This window comes from Schistosoma mansoni, chromosome 7 (genome assembly GCF_000237925.1).
Source record: "Schistosoma mansoni strain Puerto Rico chromosome 7, complete genome".
NCBI classification, from domain to species: domain Eukaryota; kingdom Metazoa; phylum Platyhelminthes; class Trematoda; order Strigeidida; family Schistosomatidae; genus Schistosoma; species Schistosoma mansoni.
The window spans coordinates 8,389,122-8,408,618 of NC_031501.1; the positions used below are offsets into that span (position 1 = coordinate 8,389,122).

The following is a 19,497-nucleotide window of genomic DNA, read 5'->3' on the forward strand; positions in this document are numbered from 1 at the left end:
GATGTAGACAGTGGTGGTAATGTACATGGACCAATGGACCAACGACATACTGCAAGATTAGGAAATATTAGTCGTAGTGGTCAATTCATTCCTGGATCACGTTATTATCTTGGTGATAATTTAACAAGTGAACGTTTTAAACGACGTCAATCCGATAGTGGTGCATGGGATTCTCGTTCAGAAAGTAAGCAGTTTTATCTCTTCATTAAATCAAATAGGATATATTGATGAAATATATTTTAGGATTCTGAATTGTAGTGTTACTCATTGTGAAAAAGTAGTCGGCTCAGTGGCTCTAGAGGTTAAGCGCTCGCGCGCGAGACTGATAGGTCGTGGGTTAGAATCTCGCGAGGCGGGATCGTGGATGCGTACCGCTGAAAAGTCCCATGATAGGATGAAACGGAAGTCCAATTCTTTCAAGTGTTTCATGGTGTTCTAGCTTCAATTGACTCATGATTTCAACCATCAAATTACTAAGAATCTCCACAAAACCCCCTTCTGATATCATTTTTTTGTATATGGCTCTGATTCGATGTAGAACAGAGACTTTATTCAACTAGAACTCTAGTCTTATTTATATGGTTGTTTCAATGATGACTAGAACCTAATGTCAATCACTATGATCAATGCAATTATCATGATTGGTGGTTAGAGTCTTCAGGTGATATGGCCGAGAATAAGTCAAAGTTGAGTAGATTCATTTACTCTTTACTTCCCTTTAAATCATGATTTCTAAAATGATATTCTTTATGGCTGTGTACTTAACAATGAAGCTACTTGCTTATACCCAACTCTAAGATGCAGGCACATTCAGCCGACGAGTCTCAAAAGGGACGAAACCCATGTTTTGGATTCCACTGCTAGCCACCAACTATCTTTACTTTCCATATAGTTGTTTAAATTTTATAAGCATTGAATGATCATCTATTGAATGAATTCATTATCAATATCTATTTTCAGCTCATAATCATCATGTTCATAATACATTTCGAAGTCGTACCTATTCTGAAACTAGACGTTTAAATGAATATACTGATAATTCCATAGCAACACGTTATCCTAATCAATTAAACCAACAACCATATTATAAAACAACTGCATCACATAATATATCAAATCATTCACCATTAAATACACATATATCACGTTGGTCATCAATGCAAACAAGTGGTACACAAGGATTATGGAGAGGAACAAATAGTGGACGTTATGCTACTACATTAACAAGACAACATATTAAAAAACATCATGATCCAATTGAAATGGTTGTTAAGCATACAGTAAGTTTAAATGACGTAAAATGTAATAGATGTATTTTTTTTAACATTACAAAAATGGTTATTGTTATAACCGAACGAATATGGTTTTCTTAGGGGACGACACCCGGAACCTTTGACCTAAAGATCTAATTCACAAGTCAGTGGAGCATCGTAAGGAGATGCAGTCCCATGGTAACCAGTGACCAACAATTGGTTCATACTCCATTTGTTCTTTCAGGATACTGGAGGGCATTTGCACCATTGGTTTGGAATGAGGGTTTTCCAACTCCCCTAGGTGGAATTCCCGTGTCTACCAACCCTGTTAAAGCTCCTGCCGGACATTCGCTTTTTGTCCCCTCAATTTCGTAAACAACAGTAATGATGTGAGAATGCAGTGAGTAGGATTTCCCTAACAGAGGCTATATACGCGTGGCCATGTGAGAGCATTTGGAGAAGGAGATCGGACTCTCCCTCACTCTCGGCCGTACCAGGGCATTTGAGGGTTAATAGGATTAGAATAGAAGAAAGCTAATGGCGATTAAACTAAAATACAACATTAGTCCATGAAGTGATTTACAATTGGACTTAGTCATTTTTATAAGTGTAGGCTACCTGGTTCGAGTTCATGTGATAATGGCACGCGTATATACATTCTTTGTCTTCTCTTAGATTCTTCATAAAGTTTCTTATTATTACACTAATTTTTATAGCTTTTCATTGTATTTTAGATGACCAATACTTTCTATTACCATTAATTCTGTTACCACTTATACTGCTGTGGGATTTGCTCTATGCTAATGTAATATGGCAACTCAAACTAGTGTAAATACTTGCCGCGTTCTACGTTGTAATTGACTTACTGACATTACAAAATTGGTTATTGTTTTAGCAGAATAAATGTTGTAAAGGGTTGGGACTGGTTTTATTGCATATTGTATAATTACTAAGTAACTGGATTACTATGTCAATGTATTCTACCAATCAGTACCTTACATTGAATACATAAAGGACGGTGATATGATTTGTTATTCTTAATTTGTTGCCAGTTGATTACTTATAGTCTCCCTTAGTTCTGTCCAATATTTCCGTATCTAAGTCATATCTATTTGAAATATAAATATAATAGAAGGTGAAGTTATTTGGTGGATAGTGATTACATAGTTGGGGTCAGTATGATAACTATGGTCAGTAGTTAAAGTCTTTGGAGATGTAGAATTTGGCATGAGTCTACTTTAGTCCAATTTGTCACAACTTACATGAGTATAATGAGAAGAAATGAACAAGACTAGTAGCACTGAATGTAAAATTATATCTAAAATGATCTAAATTTAAACAAAATATAAGGAGTGGGAAAGGCGAAAACTCTACTGAAGTAGGAGAAGTTAGAAATGATTATCAATGGAAGATTCAATGGAAGATAGATAGAAACAAAGGGAATGAATGCAGATGAATCATTAAAATGTATTTTATTCCATATTACCCAAAGTCTTTGACCATTAGTCACTAGTATTGAGTTTATGTTAATCAGAAAGTCAGCACTTTCTAACATATCTCAGACTATTAGTGAATAATTTCATTAACTGTTGCTACATCTTAATCTACTCCTTCTAGTCTAGTCGTATATCAGTCAAGGTTATACGGTTAGCTGGGCATATTTGATTATGCTGTTCGGAGAGACTTTAATTTATAGATGAACCAATCAGATTCACGATAACATGTCTTGGATTTCGGCGCCAAATTCACCCATTGATTTGGTAAAATACCATTTTGACATTATAGCTGATGTCAGTTCATGATGAAAACCTTAAATCTAATTCCTAACCGTAACTATCAACTGTAAATCATAATTCTAATACCTCACACAGGTTTATAACTTACATTTAGTCCTAGTATGTAGATGGACATTCTGAAGGTCACTTTAGTGTCGTTTAAAGGTAATCCATGAATTATAGTTTCATCATATTGTTCTTTTCTGAAACAACACCAGATGAATAGACAGTAGAATTTTGGCAACAAGATTACTTTAAACAATTGGGTTAATTTCACAGTTGTTATTTCACTATATGATCTGAATAGTTATCATTCTAAATGATCAACTTTATGGGTCTCTTACTTACTTACTTACTTACTTACGTCTGTTACTCCCAATGGAGCGTAGGCCGCCTGTAGCTCCTCTGGGGGCTACTGCCGATCCTAATCCCGGGTAAAGGAGGACGGTTGGGCATGGGGTTAACGACCCCATCTCGTAGAAAATCAACTCGCTAAACAAAACGCTAACCAGAAAAATTATTATGGGTCTTAGTAACCTATTATTCAATCAGAAGTTCCAACTACTTCTCTCTCCTGAAACAAATTTCTTTATTTTTTTTATTCTTTATAAAGCCATCAGCTGGAGCATCAAGAGTTGATTTACTATCAGTCGATAATCGTCAAGGTAGTCTACCACATTTAGCTTATTCAATACATAATACAGGAATAAGTGAACGTGAACAAAAATTACAAAATGAATTATTAAATACACAACGTGAATTACAACAATTAAAACGATCAAGAAGTTTAACTGGTGAACAAAATTTAACACATTCAACAACATTAAAACAAACATTAAAATCAGGTTCAAGTCAATATTTAAATGATGGATTTTGGACAACATATAGTTTAAAAAAGTAAGTTATTTATAGATTTATGATTACATAATAGATAAGAAAAGTATGGGCCCAGCCGGGATTCGAAACTGGGACCACTCGCATCTAAAACGAGTATCATACTCTTAGACCACTATGTCAACGTGGTATGGCAACTTGAACCGATCCATATATGTCACAATTGATTGATCACTGGGTGGTGATCAATTTTATGCGTATCAATTCCTTCTCAGTGCTGATCGAATGCTATCCATCAAGTTGCAATGTGGCCACTAGTCTAGGTGGCTCGACACTGTGTGCACTATATATATATTGAGGTAAGATGGTGGTTGGAGGTGGTCAACAGGAAACCCTGGACCCGGGTTTCGTGCTGCTTGGCACTCATCAGCAAGGTGTACCTGTAATCTTAAGGGAACTGATGCTCCCTGACGGATTCGATCCCGTGTCACTCAGCTTCACAGTCAGAGACGTTACCAAGTAGCACGAAACCCGGGTCCAAGGTTTCCTGTAGACCACCTCCAACCACCATCCGATCCATATATGTGCCTGATCCTACGCTGTAGCTGACTGACTGACTGAACAGATAATAAAAGCATACAGTTTAACAGAAAGAAAACAAGTATACTAATAGTAATAAGAGTGATGAAAAGATAAAGTAGATAGGCTGACGGTTAATTAAATAGATGATTGTATAGAAAGAGCTCCTCTGATTGTGAATAAATATATTTCTACATTCACTTGATGTTGTTTACTTGAATCTTCTCATTGATGTTCAGGATTGCAATTATTCAGTCTCTCTCTTATTGCCATATGTGCATACTGTGCTTATCGCCTCGATATTCAAGCAAGTGTACGTCAGGGCTTAGTAGCTAAGTAGATAACGTGATGGTATTTGAAGCGAATGATATCGGGTTCGAGTCCTGAAGTAAACAATAACTCAGAGATACAGGTACATCTAGCTGACGAGTGCCAAGTAGGACGATACCATAATGAATGAGTTGAAGTTTACAAATAGGATGTTGACGAACATAGTCTACTCTTAAAGATTTTTAAAGAAGTATATGTACGAAGAGAAAAAAGGACAAGTGAAATAGGTAACTCACATGAAACCTCTTTTCTTAAAAGTACAATTCAACGAGGATGTAACTACAATGTCCTGTGTCACAAATTACCGATAGCAGTTGAAAGGATAAATTTACACAGATAACCTTTAGTTGGTATTTTCTGATCGATCAATAATGTCTATTCAAATGAAGGGTAAGTTACCGGAGTTTGCTTCCAATGTGTATCTACTAATCCAGCTGATTTTGCGAAGATAGCTATATTGAGCGTACTATCAGATAACTTAACAAGAGACTGAGTGAACATATATATATATATATATATATATATATATATATATATATACATATTGTGATGAAGATCTAATTGAAAACAGAATCGTTCACTTACATTTGTTGTCTTAATTTTCACCGAGAAGGATCATCACTATCATATCATACATATGTTTACTGAGTAGAACAAAATTCTAGTACACTGTTTTAATATTTAATGATTGGAAGATATCGATTGGAAGTTCTCGAATACTATTCTTTGTTGGGATTAGTAAAACATATCTGTATAATTACTTCTTTGGTGTGTGCTACTGGTGTCGACAGATATAAGTAGTATATATCACCAATCGAATGTGGAACACCTGGAGGCAGAAGGTTAAGAAGATCGAAAAGGAGAGAACGAGAGCGGATAGTTAATGGTGTAAAAACGAAGGAACATTCAAGTTTAAAACAGTTGATTGACATTTTGCAAATGAAGTGTTTGTTGTATGGCTCTCAGATTTTACTAAGTAATTTTATAGTTTTGTCCTCACTGGTAAGTTTTCGTCTACTACACCTCTACTAGCACGAATTCAGAGTCTAAGGTATCTTAACAACTGATTTATACTATGAAACTGCGATTCTAATGCACTTACTGGTAGAAATATTTGGACCGTAGACAATTTAAATACACACAAGAAATGAAGAATGGGAAGAGTTCTTCAACATCGTAGATTTCTCTAAAGATATAAATTGTCATGGAAAGATATGACTTTCTTAGTGTTTTAGACAGGTACTATATTCTTTATGCTTCCAGGAACTGAGTTTTAGAAGTATAATGTCACAGATTATATCAGAGATATTGCTAATAATCTATGTTGAGATAAGATGATGGTTGGAGGTAGTGAGTAGGAAATTTTGGACCTAAGTTTCTTGCTACTTGGCACTCGTCCGTAAGGTATACCTGTAATCTTGAGGGAACTGATGCTCCTTGATGGATTTGATCCCATGTCATCCAGCTTCACAGTCGATAGGATTTGGTTAGCTGTTATTTTCTCATGTGCCAATTATATTTCAATGTTTCCTTTTAATAATTATTGTATTAATCCGACAGTAATCAATCGTGTGAATGTACTTCATGTAAGTTTGTTCATAATTTCTGCATTAAATTAATTTCTAATATTCAATGTTTTTGATTGAGATCATGAATCGATCCATGTTAAACCACAATTGAAAAGCTGGAATTACTGGACGGCTGTTTCGTCCTAATATAGGATTCTTCAACAGTGCGCATCCAGGACCCTGCACGCGGACTCGAACCAAGGACTTTCGATCTCTCCATTGAACTCTCAACTTCTAGGTCACTGATTCGGTATCCAACGGTGTTAATGTCTAATTTCAACCAATGGACTAACATCGATCGATTCATGGTCTCAATCGAATACTTAACAATAACCACAACTCCATACTAATAATTCAATGTATTTTTTTCTTTGTTTTATTCAATCATTATTAAAATAAAAGGAATGAAGGTCAACCATGTGGAGCACGTATTGCAGGTAAGTTATTATATAGAATTATGAAAGTGACTGCCTCGAATTATCTGAACAAAATTTGGAATAAGAATTTCAAAGCCAACACGTAATAAGAACAGAATCTGATCTAACACACAGTTCACAGAATATAGACCGAAAGCTAATAGACAGTAAACATAGCATGATTCGTTTATGATGACCTTGATTTAGCATGTTGCATTTTGTAATGTCAAGGTTAATAACTATCCACTGTTTTCTTTTTTGTTGTTGTTGTTGTTTTTGGTTCTGAAATATTTTCATTTGTGCATAATTTATCATCATGAATATGTGTGTATGTGTGTGTGTGTGTGCGTGTAATAACTATGGCAACATTCAAGATGTTTACATTAAAAGGGTATGTTTTCTCTCTCTCTCTCTTTCACTATTTTCTTTATTTCTTCGAGCCAAATGGTATTATGGTAGGTCAGTATTTCATTTGGATAAACTTGTACAAAGTCAGTAATATTCTTGGTATTTGATATGGATACAATGTACAATGAAAACAGTAAGTGTTATAACGTTTTTGTAATACATAATTGAGGTATGTTTGTGTGTGGGTGTGTGTGAGTGTATGTGCGTATGTGTATGTGTGGGGTACGTGTGGATACGTGGGTGTTATGGTATTTTATGTCCTTGTATTGATGTAATTAAGGGGCCAGAATTAACTAAATAACCGAAATCAATTTAATGGAATGTGATCTTCAAGTTTAAAGAAAAAAATTTCATTCTTTTCATCATCACATATCATTGCCAACAAATCTATTTCTTTTTAAATACCATCAAAATGACAATAAAAAGTAAAAGTTGTTATCAGAAGAATTCACGAGACTGATAGATCCTGAATTCGAATCTTGGGTGTGATGTGGGATCGTAAATGAGCACTGCTGAGGAGTCCCATAATTGGACGAAATAGCCATCCAGTGCTTTTAGGTTTTTCATGCTGTTCTAGCTTTAGTTGACTCATGAATTCAATTATAAAATTCCAATTTTTTGTTATTTTGAACTTTTCTCATCAATGAATAATGAATCTGATCTATTGATTTGTATGAAGTATGTTGTTAATAGGGATTTGTGCAGATGCTAGAAGTTTCATAGATAAGATCATAAAGTAATGTTTGCTAGGCCACAATGAAAAACCATGAAGCGCTGGATAGCTGTTTCGTCCTAATGGGCACATCCACAATCTCACCACTGGGGTTCGAACCCAGGACCTTCGGTTTCTTGTGATCATTGATGTCAAATAATCTGTAATTAGAGTAAATAACTAATTGAAGTTTTTGATATCTCCTGACAGTATGGAACTATCAATTCACATAAGGTTTGACTTTTGACCTTCAATCAAAATATACTTTATCGTACTTTCATTTCTGATCTCCTTAATCCCTAATAGTGAGTTTTATTTATGACGTGGAAAACATCCACTGTTAGACATACAGAACATTGGATCCCGATTCAGTGATCTGGTAGTTAAAGTCTAGAGAGCAAGACTAAAGGTCCTGTATTCGACTCCCTGTATTAGGGTCATGGATGTGTACGAAAACTGTCATCCAGTGCTTCTGGGTTTTCAGTTATGGTCTCACAAAGATAAATTCATGATCTAAACTATGAAAATTAAATTAACTGCTGAAATAAAACCTTTTTAACTTTGATAATCAAACCTAATATAACCGTCTCTTCAACAAGGTAAAACATAGAATATATCTTTATAGTTGAAAGCGTGAGTCAATTGAAGCTAGACCACCATGAAAAACCTGGAAGCACTGGACGGCTGTTTCGTCCTATTGTGGAACTCCTCAGCAGTGCGCATCCACGACCTCGCCAAGCGACATTCAAACCCAGGACCTACCAGACTGACTTCGAGAGGTAAATCCAGTAGTTCTAGTGAGAAGCAGTGACCAGTGGAGTTCAAACCACGTCTGTTGTGAGATAGGAACTCACAGAAGACAATTGGTGAACGGTTGCTCAACTTCCTGGATTGGTTGAAGTTAGACATTAACACCATCGGATGCTGGCTCAGTGGTCTATCGGTCAGGTGCTCGTGCGCGAGATTGGTAAGTCCTGGGTTCGAATCTCGCGAGGCGAGGTCATAAATGTTCACTGCTGAGGGGTCCAACAATAAGACGAGACGACCATCCAGTGCTTCCAGGTTTTCCCTGGTGGTTTAGCTTCAATTGACTCACGCCTTCAACTATGAAAATACTAAATCTCCACAAAACCCCCTTCTGATAGACTATATCGTTTATGATTCTCACAATTTACAATTTCTTCTTCTTTTCTCCAGTTCAATCTTCTCAAACGTCTTTTGACAGGCATTCCGCTTGTGGTCGGTATTACATGCTACTTATATCAACAAATATAGATAGCATACACCAAATAACCTCTATTCCAATATAGGATGGAACTTAGGATATTCAATTTTTGTGGTAAGTATTCTATCATTCAATCATCCCGTTACCTATCAACTGATTCATGACAAATCAATACACAAATATCATAATAATATTGACTCTACAAGTCATAACTTATAATGAATGAAACTTTAAAAAAGTCTGATTTGTTGGGCATTAAACCAAACGTTAATCAGTGTTATGTCTATTCTGAAGCACAAAACATAATAGACCCGAATAAATGTACCATCGCAACTAGTATATACTACTGATATATCTCAAACGATAACAAAGTAACTTTGTACTGTTTGCCTAACTCATGTAATAATCAATATATTAATGTAATCATTTATATAGATTATATTATTCCTAAAACTAAGGTTCTTGATTTGATTCCTGGTTGAAGGTTCGTGGACATGGATTACTGAAGAGTCTTAGGATAAAAACGGTTATCATTTGTTTTTAGGTTTCATATAGTTGTCTAACTTAAATCCGTCTGTGATATTAGTAAAATGGAATAATCTCTACAATCTTATATTGGTGATCAGAACTGTTGCTAAATGAATTTTATTATATGATACTGTGTTCTAATTTCATACGTAATATCATTTTGGCTCTATGCTCTATGCCAAGACTATTACATCATCCATACATAGATATATCTATATTATCTGAATCATCATATTGACAAGGTAATTGACAAGATATAATGAAATGGAATTTATCATGTCACGTGGTATCTTATTCATAGAAACGTATACATGTTAGGTAGATATAATTCTATTGTGACTAGATAATACATTATGTAGTAAACGTATTCCCTTTTTTTAATAGTGATGGTATATTCATGATGGCAGGCATGAATCAATTGAAGCTAGACCACCAAGGAAAACCTGGAAGCATTGGACGGTCGTTTTGTCCTAGTGTGGGACTCCTCAGCAGTGCGCATCCACGATCTCGCTTCACGAGATTTGAACTCAGGACCAACCAATCTCACGCCAGAGCACTTAACCGATAGACCACTGAGCCAGCATCCGATGGTGTTAATGTCTAACTTCAACCAATCCAGGAAGTTGAGCAACCGTTCACCAATTGTCTTCAATGAGTTCCTATCTCATAGTGACGGTATAGTTACTATAATGTTTTAATGTAAAAAAAATTGCAAATATTTTTGTAGGATACTTTTCATAAGATATTGATATCAATCAACATCATCGGAAACTATTTCAATAATGAATCTCATTGTATGAGCAATGGTAGGATTTAGCTTTAGTGAATTTGTTAAGAAATGAAGCTTATAAGAAAACTGATCTTTCATTATCTAACTATCTATCGATCTATCTACTCGAAGTTTGTGCTGATGATTTTCTTCAGAAGATCGATGAAAGCTCCATCAACAAACCATCCAGCTCAGAGAAGAAAACTCCATCAAAATCTATCTATCTACATATATACCTTTAAATACCCCCCCCTGTCCATTCAATCAATAAATCAGAGATTCATTTGCATTTTTTGTTGTTATCTCATGTATTATTCACAAAACAAAAAATCTGGCAGTGAATTCAATCAATCCTTTTACATGTGTGCCGATCCATTAGCAACTATCATTGTTACTAAGCCGAAAGTTTAAAATCTTACAAACACATTGTGTTTATTCATATAAAGTAGTTGGATCGATTTGTCAATCAATGAATTGATTAAATTTAAGATTTATGTGTATAAAAATTTGTTACATAATCAACTTAATGGAAATGAGTATGGTTTATTTAATATTAGATAACATACAATTGAATATTGAATATATATAAAGCGGATTCGTCTACAAGGTTAAATTGAAAGATAAACGAACCCCCCCCCTGAAACATTGTAGCATCCAGTCGTATTCGTAATCATTTATGGGTACCATCCGGTTTACCGCTTACATTAGCTGATGAGACTGAACCTCACTATTCAGGAGGCACGATGAAGATGGGTAAGTTGGGTTTTATCTCCGTGACGTGTTTCATTATGGGTTCCGGTTTTTTTTATTGGCCAACTGTATTCATGAGAATAGTACATTAATAAAACTGTAATGAGTTCTTTGTTGCTATTTGTTTTTGTTTATTTATTTAAGATTGGAACAGTTTAACAATGTGAATGAACCTGTTAATAAATAGCAGGATATTGTACAACTATTTTACTGAAATCCAATGACTTACATGATTATAACCGCCTAGTGGATATCAGCTTGTTTTACTTCATTGTTTAAAGATAGTCCTTGAACTATACTGAGATTTGAAAAGAGAATCAATATCAAAAAGACGGTAAGTACTTTGTACATAAATGAACATTAGAATCTTAAATACGATGTGTTGACATTTATTTTTGAGAATGTTTTATCATCTCTGGTAGGTTTAAGTCTGGCGAAATCGGAACTCGGATTTATAAAGCTCTGATGACGTTTACAAACTTACATCACTTATGTAGTAGACCAGATGTTTGTTTGTTAACCAAGCGGTGAGCATGTTGCATAATGATTCATTGTGTTCTACTTTATGTATGGGAAGTATGATCATTACGAACGGAGGATGTCTTCCATGAATTGGTTGACCGAGTGAGTATCACTGAGGTTAGATCCATTGTATTATGTGAAGATGGAAAACCAATAGATGAGATAGTAAATCCCTATCAATTGAATTGGTTAGTTACAATTGATTTATTGTTCAATATGGCGGTTTCATGTAAGTCGTATACTGTGTGTGGAGTTACGTTTTAGGATGAAGAAGTAGGTGGTGTTAACACTAGCTAACGGTAGATTCTCTTTTCACTTGTGTCACTAGTGTCGCTAGTGTCTAGTTTCAGGATACATATCTGGATTAAGTGATTAAGTAGAATATAAAACTGTATAGAACAAAACAATAAAACTCTGAAAGTTTAAAATCTAACATTGTCCCCACAATTCAACGTACACATTTTTGAAAGGTTGCCAATTATAAAGATGCTTTACTAGTCAATCATAATGTTCACTAGTTTTTAAACTCCATTTTGATTGGCAGCCTGCTTGAACATCTGAGTTACCTGTCCCTGTCATCTATATATTACAAAAACTTATCTAATTTTGTAAGCAAAGATGGATAGTGGCTAGCAGTAGAATCCAGTTTGACGCGCTTTTCGTCCTATTTGGTACTCGCCAGCTAGATGTACCTGCATCTCAGAGTTGATGTTCACTCTGGGACTCCAACCCAGTACCTTTTGCTTCAAACGCCATCGAGTTATCCACTCAGCTTCCAATATCGAGGCAATGCACATATGCCATTTAGAGACTGACCGGTTGCTGTCCTAAAAACATCAACGGGAAGATCCAAACAAACAATACTAAGTGAATTTATCTAATTTTGTTTGTTTTAATCCATCATTATGGCTATTAATTACACAACCTATTCAGGTGTGTTTCTCGAAAGTGTACAACCTTTCGCTGTAAATTTTACAAAAGGCCTAATCAGAGATATCATGGTTGCTGGCAGGTAATATACAGCGAAAAGAATGTACAGTATTTAGATATCGATTGACTGGACTGATAACTTCTAACTGGTGATCACTGAATATTGATCGTCACGATCGATCAAGAAGTAAGAAACGGAGAATTGTTGAAATACTTTGTGCTGAGAATTACATTATTGATTTATTATAATGCCAATTTACTTTAATCAATCAATAAATGTAATTGTAGATGTAATAATATAAAGTACTTACACTATTCTATTAATACTTACGAAATTCTACTATAAGTTTCTTTTTGGTAGAGATAAATGACACCTTTTGATATGTGTACGTATGTGTATGCATGAGTGCGTGTGTGTGTGTGCGTGTGTACGTATGTATTTGATCAGTCTGTCACTATTTAAAAGTACATTGTACTCTTTCTTCTTATAAATATTGTTCTGTTAGTTACTAACTCTTATTACTGATCTATCTATATAGAACTCACATGATCACTAATCTATGTAATATGAGATCAAAAAAAAATTTTTTTTTGTTTTTTTCAGGGACAAACTTACACATAAAATTGTATCTTTCTTTTTTTTTTTCATTGGTAATCTTAAATAAATAACCAATTAGATTAGTGAATATGTATATGAAAGAACCGAAAAGTAATTTACTATGAGTTCAAAATTATCAAGTTAGTGTATATACATAACTGTAGATCCTTTCAATATCATCTGACCATAGATACTAAAAAATTTTTTATTATTTTTGTTTTAAAAGTAAGTATATCTGTTTATGTTTGTAGTTATTTGTGTATGTGCGAATGGGTGTGTGTATGGATGGGTGGATGTGTGTGTGTATCTAAGCCTATTCGTTTGATTTTATTACTGAACTTAAATTAGAATCACTTGACATATACATATATATATATATTATACTCTTTTTGGATTATTAATACTACTTATATAATTGAAAGCTTATCAACATTGTGGATTACGTAACATCTTATTCTTCTTTTTTATTCTATTTACAGATATACTACTATAAACATTACAATTAGTAACTATGCCAATATATATGTATGTAGATCTAATCATACATAAATACAGATAAAGATGTATTACTGATTATGTACATAATGATAATGATCAATTCTTTTATTCAGAATGAATGACAAGTAGTTAATGAATAACCTATACCTATACCTATACCCATATACCTATACCTATATACACTATACATACATTTAATCTATCCATTTGTTTGATCTCCCTCCCTCCCTCTCACTCTCTATATATATACATATAATAAATGGCTAGTCAAATGAATAGAATTGATAATAGATCATCATATTCAAATCATTTAATGAATCCCATAGTAACAACAACTCCAACAATTACAACTAAATCAATATTTCCTATTATTGATGAAGAAAATGGATATAAAAGAAATTATTTCAAAGGAACTATTCCATCATCGACGTCATCACCATTCTTCACTTCAAATAATCAAAGAATTTTAACATCACAAGAGATTAGTAATAATGATAATATAATAAATGATAATATTAATGAAAGATATACTAAACATACTACTACTATACCTACTACTACTAATAACCATTTAGAATTGAGTAAATCACCAATACAAAAATCTATGGAACCTACATCCCCATCAGTGGATTATTTATTATTTGATGCTCCACCATGGATGAAACAATCTAAAATGAAAAATTCTAAATTTATTAATCATAATACTAATTATCATTCAACAATATCATCTAATATCATAACAGCAGCAACAACAACAATCACCACCACCACAGCAACAACAACAAGAAAATTATCATCACCCCCATTATCGAATATAAAAGATACAAAAATGAATATAGATAATATTACAATTATACGTAAAGATAATAATAATAATAATCATAATGTTATACGATCATCAAGTCCTCGATCAAATGGATCATTTCGATTTGTTAAATCTGGATCATGTAGATTTCCAGGTAAAGTATACATTCTTTCCTAATTTTTTTTATTTTTTAAATATCTAAATAGATTCCATTTGAGGTTGTGAAGATTGTTAAGTATTTGATTAAGATCATGAACCGATTGATGTTAGATCACCATTGAGAACCTAGGAGTACTGGATATTCGTCTTCATCCTAATATGGGACTCCTCAGCAGTGCGCGTATATGATCCCGCTCTTGGAATTTGAACCCCGGACCTTCGGTCTCGTGTGCGAACACTCAATGTTTAGACTATTGAGCCAGCATTCAACTGTTCATATAAATCTTGTTATATTAGCAAAAACTGTAATAGTTCATCGTAACTTATTTCAATATCCATCTAGTTATGATAATCTCTTCACTTATGTTAAAATGATTTTTGTCATTTTACTACTTATCATGACTACTATTCATTGTTATCCATCATACTAATTTCATTGACTATATGTATGAATGTAACGAGTAATGATTTCTTGTTTAAATGTGATGAATTCTTCTTGAATTGTCAGTCAGCCGGCTACAACGTAGGACCAGGCACATTTATGCATCGGTCCAAGTTGCCATACCTCACTCATTAGCACAACAAGATCAACACCAAAATCATAGAAGTAGTTAATTTAGTGGTGGTAATATATAAAAGAAAGATCGTATATAAGGATATAGTATACGAAGGAAGACAAATATGAAACAATTTTAGTCTTATAGTTTAAGGGAGGACAGAGAGTGTATACACCAGCGCAATTGTGATCGATTCTGGGCCACTATTATTATTATTATTATTATCATCATCATCATCATCATTTATATAAGGAATTTATGAAGATTAATCATTTATTCTTCTTTTTTTCACGATCACCTTCAGTCTTTACGTGGTTTTGACTTCTCAACACTATCGAAAATATCCAATTGATCTATAGATCTCTGTCAGTTGTTTCATAGGACAATGTTGTTAACTAACTGTTACTTTGTATATGCACATGTTTTACTACCAAAACTGTTGTCTAGTATTGTAATCCTCGGATGTTTAATTTCTAGTTAGGAGCCAGTCAAATGTGAATGTATGTCGTTGACTTTGTTTCACATTGTTTTTGTTGTCAAGACTAATGATACTCTTAACTAAATAAGGTGAACTTGGTTTCGAACCTTATAATAATAGCTTTATTTGATATGTTAAGTCTGGTATGATAGAAAGGTTTTTGTAACAAGCCTGAATTGCAATTTGGTTTCATCTTGTTCTGTTACTTTGAATGACATGGCTCAAAATCGTTTGCAATGGCGACGGTGCATCTACTCCTTGTGCTCTCCCAAATTCTAATCATCTGAATTATTCATGTCCCTTTCTTTTTCTCTCTCCAAATTTACTTCACTGGCTTATACTCCTTCAATAGCATCTTCAAACCCTAATCTTTCACATCGATGCTTATACTCTTACTACTTCTACCACTATGGGATTTAAATCAACAACTGTATCTCTGCGCTAATGTGCTATGGCAACTTGAACTGATGTACGTACGTACGAAGTCCTATGTTTTGACCGGCTGACTGAATCTTCTATCAGATAATAGACCAGAAGAAAGTTGTAAGTGAAGCTGTTGTTTATACGATTTTCTATGATTAATCACAATCATATTTATTATAAAGTCAAACTATAAATTGATATAATAAATAGTAGCTTATAATAAACTATGCAATTCAGCATAATCTTTTTAAAAGAAAAAAATTAAGGAGAAATTCGGCGGTAGTACACATGTGCGAATCGTCAAATGAAAAGTTGAGTAATGTCATAGATATATAACTAATTTCAATAGTTGAAATCATGAGTCAATTGAAGCTAGACTATCAATGAAAACCTGGAAGCATTGAACGGCAGCTTCGTCCTATCGTGGGACTCCTCAGCAGTGCGCATCCATGATTCCGCCCCACGAGATTTGAACCCAGGACCTATCAGTCTCGCGCACGAGCACTTAATCTCTAGAACCACTTAGTCGGCCTGCATCCAGCGGTGTTAATGTCTAACTTCAAACGTGTTAAATGACATTTTTAAGTCATATAGGTGATAAACTAATTTAAAACAGTCAAACCTCATGACATTTTTTGTGCTTCTCTGAAATGATTATGATGATCAGTTTTGAAATCATACAGTTTAATCAAATTATCATCACATAAAATCTATAGCCATGATATTTATGATTTAATTAGTTGTAGTTGTTGGAAATTTGTTGAGATTGTAGTATTTTTACAGTTGAATTCACGAGTCAATCTATGCTAGAACACTATTAAAGACCCAGAAGTACTGGACGGCCGTCCTAGTGTGGGTTTCTTTAACGGTGTTCATCCACGATCAACATTGAGAATACTACAATCTCCACGAATCCCCATTCTGATTATAATCATGTACTTACTAGTGATTAGCTTCAACATGGGTTTCTTAGAGTTCCAGTGGAATGTAATCCGTCTCAGGTAGAGACAGTTATCTACCTCAGACAATGGATGAGAGATTGAGCAAGATCATGGGTCGATTGAAGTTAGACATTAACACTGTTGGATCCTAGTTCAGTGGTTCAGAGGTAAAGTCTTCGCCCACGAAACTGAAAGTCTCTCATTTCGAATCGTGGATGTGCGCTTCTGAGAAGTACCGTACTAGGACAAGATGGTCTTCCAGTGCTTCTAGGTTTACTTTGGTAGTCTAGCTTAAATCGACTCGTGAATTCAATCGTATGATATACATTTATTCACAGTGTTGATTGAAGGTCTACGGAAGTATATATCACGGTAGCGGTGTAGTGAACGAACACTAAGATGAGGGAAAATTAAATTATTGTTTAATGCATTGTCACACAGTAATTTAGCAAAATGTGAAGGCTATACATTAAATAGATCATTTGCACATATTCTTCAAAATGTTTTAAAAGATTTGTCGTCCCTTTTGTCCCTGTTGTCACTGTCTTCACTGTCCTCTTCATTCCAATCTTCCCAATCTTCTGCTCACAGTCATTCTACTTTCGACTGGTATTACATACTACTTATATCTGCAAACATTAGTAGCATACACCACAGCGGGGCCATTCGTAAACAGTTGGAAATGAATATGAATAGTAGCTAGTCATTGTTTAAAAACTTGTGTTTATTTGTGTTTAACTTACTTATAATTATATCTTCTCAACAGAACAAAAGGGTGTTGGACTATGGCTACATTGTAGATTGATCGATAAAATTCGATCTATGTTATTTTACATTAGTTTATGCCCAAACCATTTTAAATTGTATTCAGTGACGCAAGTATTATTTTGGTGTGTTAGTGTTGTTCATGTATTGTTAAGCTTTCACAAAGCGTATAGCGTCTATATCAAGTTGATAAGCTTTTCTTAATAAGAAGCTGGGCAAAACAGACTTAAGCAAAGTGATAAGTGTGTGATTCGAGCGAATATACACTATTAGTCAAGATTTGAATTATTTTTCTTAGGAGGCATATATATACTATGGGTTGGAAATTAACCCAACTTTCTAAGAGAAATAGTGGTCTAGAAGCCAAGCGTTTGCGCGTGAGACGGAAAGACCTGGGTTCGAGTCCCATGTGGGGGATCACAGATGCGCACTGTTGGGGAGTCCCATACTAAGAGGTAGATATATTAGTATAGGGGATTTGCTGAGTTTGGAGACTTTCAACAATTCAAATCACAGGATTATCTTGGCTAAATCAACATTCAAAATTTAGAAGCATTGCGTAGACGTTTCATCCTAATGTTGGACGTCTCAGCAACTTGAATCTACGTTCTTGCATGTGGGACTCGAACTCATGACCTCTGGTCTCGCGTGCGAACGGTTAAAATTTATTCTAGTGAGCCGGGATCAAATGGTGTTCATGTTTAACTTTAGTCAATTCACGATATCTCACAGCCCTCATCGATTGCCTGCGATGGATAACTATCTGACACCCTGACACGACTTGAACTCCACCGGTAAATATACTTATAAATATGCTGTACTGATAATTTCTGTTTCGTTAGTCAATAAAAGCTTTTTACTCACTCTCGGTTTCCTAATGCAAGTATATGTTTTTGACACACATATACCAAGTGTATACCTCAGTAGAAGCCTCAAACAACAGCTAAATACAACGTTTTGATTTTGAATTTAAACACACTTATGTTGTCAGATTGAAATCGATATTTGCCTAGTTCGATTCTCTTCATAACTTGTGGTTTCTGAATGAGTATTGCATAACATGATGTTTATTGAAACAAATTTATGATGTCAAAATGATTTAAATAAGCAAAGATGAATAGTGGCTAACAGTGGAATTTTTCAGTGGTAGATCACATCCATAATTTCATTGGATTCTGAACCTAAGACCTTTAGGTCTTGCAACTAGACTTTAACTTTCAGTTCACAGAGTTAGAACCCAGTGGGTTATGATCACAAGTTCAGAGAATTCCCTGTATCCCTTAACCGTCCTTCAATACCACTTGTGGGTGATTACCTCACACTTGACATTGTTAGTCTCGACTAACCATAATTAATCACCAGAACTCCTTAGGTTACCTTTCGAAACAAGTGAATTGTGAACATATAGTTACTATGAATTCACGGGTTCGATCCTTAGTAGGGTTGTGGGTGAAAAGTATTGAGAGGTCTCATACCAGAGTGAAATAACTACCTAGTGCTTCATGGCCCTCAATGATTGTGTGATTATGGTTAATACGTAATGTAAACTTTAAAATTTGAACATCTCCTCAATCTGCGTACACTAACGACGAACAATCTTTACTAATTTTGATTATTTTCCCTGATAAAAAAATGTTCGGAAGACTTCATTTCAGTCGATGAGATTCGTAAAAT

General features: G+C 34.4%; 2 protein-coding genes across 2 annotated transcripts in view; both read left to right on the top strand.

Annotated features, from left to right (window-relative positions):
• The window catches only part of Smp_126510 (hypothetical protein), a gene marked incomplete at its 3' end in the record, with an annotated part of 46,827 nt that extends 35,493 nt beyond the window's left edge, over nt 1–11,334 (top strand). Inside the window, exons 2-5 of the mRNA XM_018798766.1 lie at nt 2–184; nt 961–1,280; nt 3,642–3,925; nt 11,292–11,334. Of these exons, the coding sequence (XP_018653675.1) occupies nt 2–184; nt 961–1,280; nt 3,642–3,925; nt 11,292–11,334 (830 nt within the window). The remainder of the gene's footprint in view (nt 1; nt 185–960; nt 1,281–3,641; nt 3,926–11,291) is intronic.
• A 2,620-nt stretch (nt 11,335–13,954) lies between these two features.
• Smp_126500 (putative tensin) overlaps nt 13,955–19,497 on the top strand; it is a gene marked incomplete at both ends in the record, with an annotated part of 67,251 nt that continues 61,708 nt past the window's right edge. Inside the window, one exon of the mRNA XM_018798767.1 lies at nt 13,955–14,654. Coding sequence (XP_018653676.1) covers nt 13,955–14,654 — 700 coding nt within the window. The remainder of the gene's footprint in view (nt 14,655–19,497) is intronic.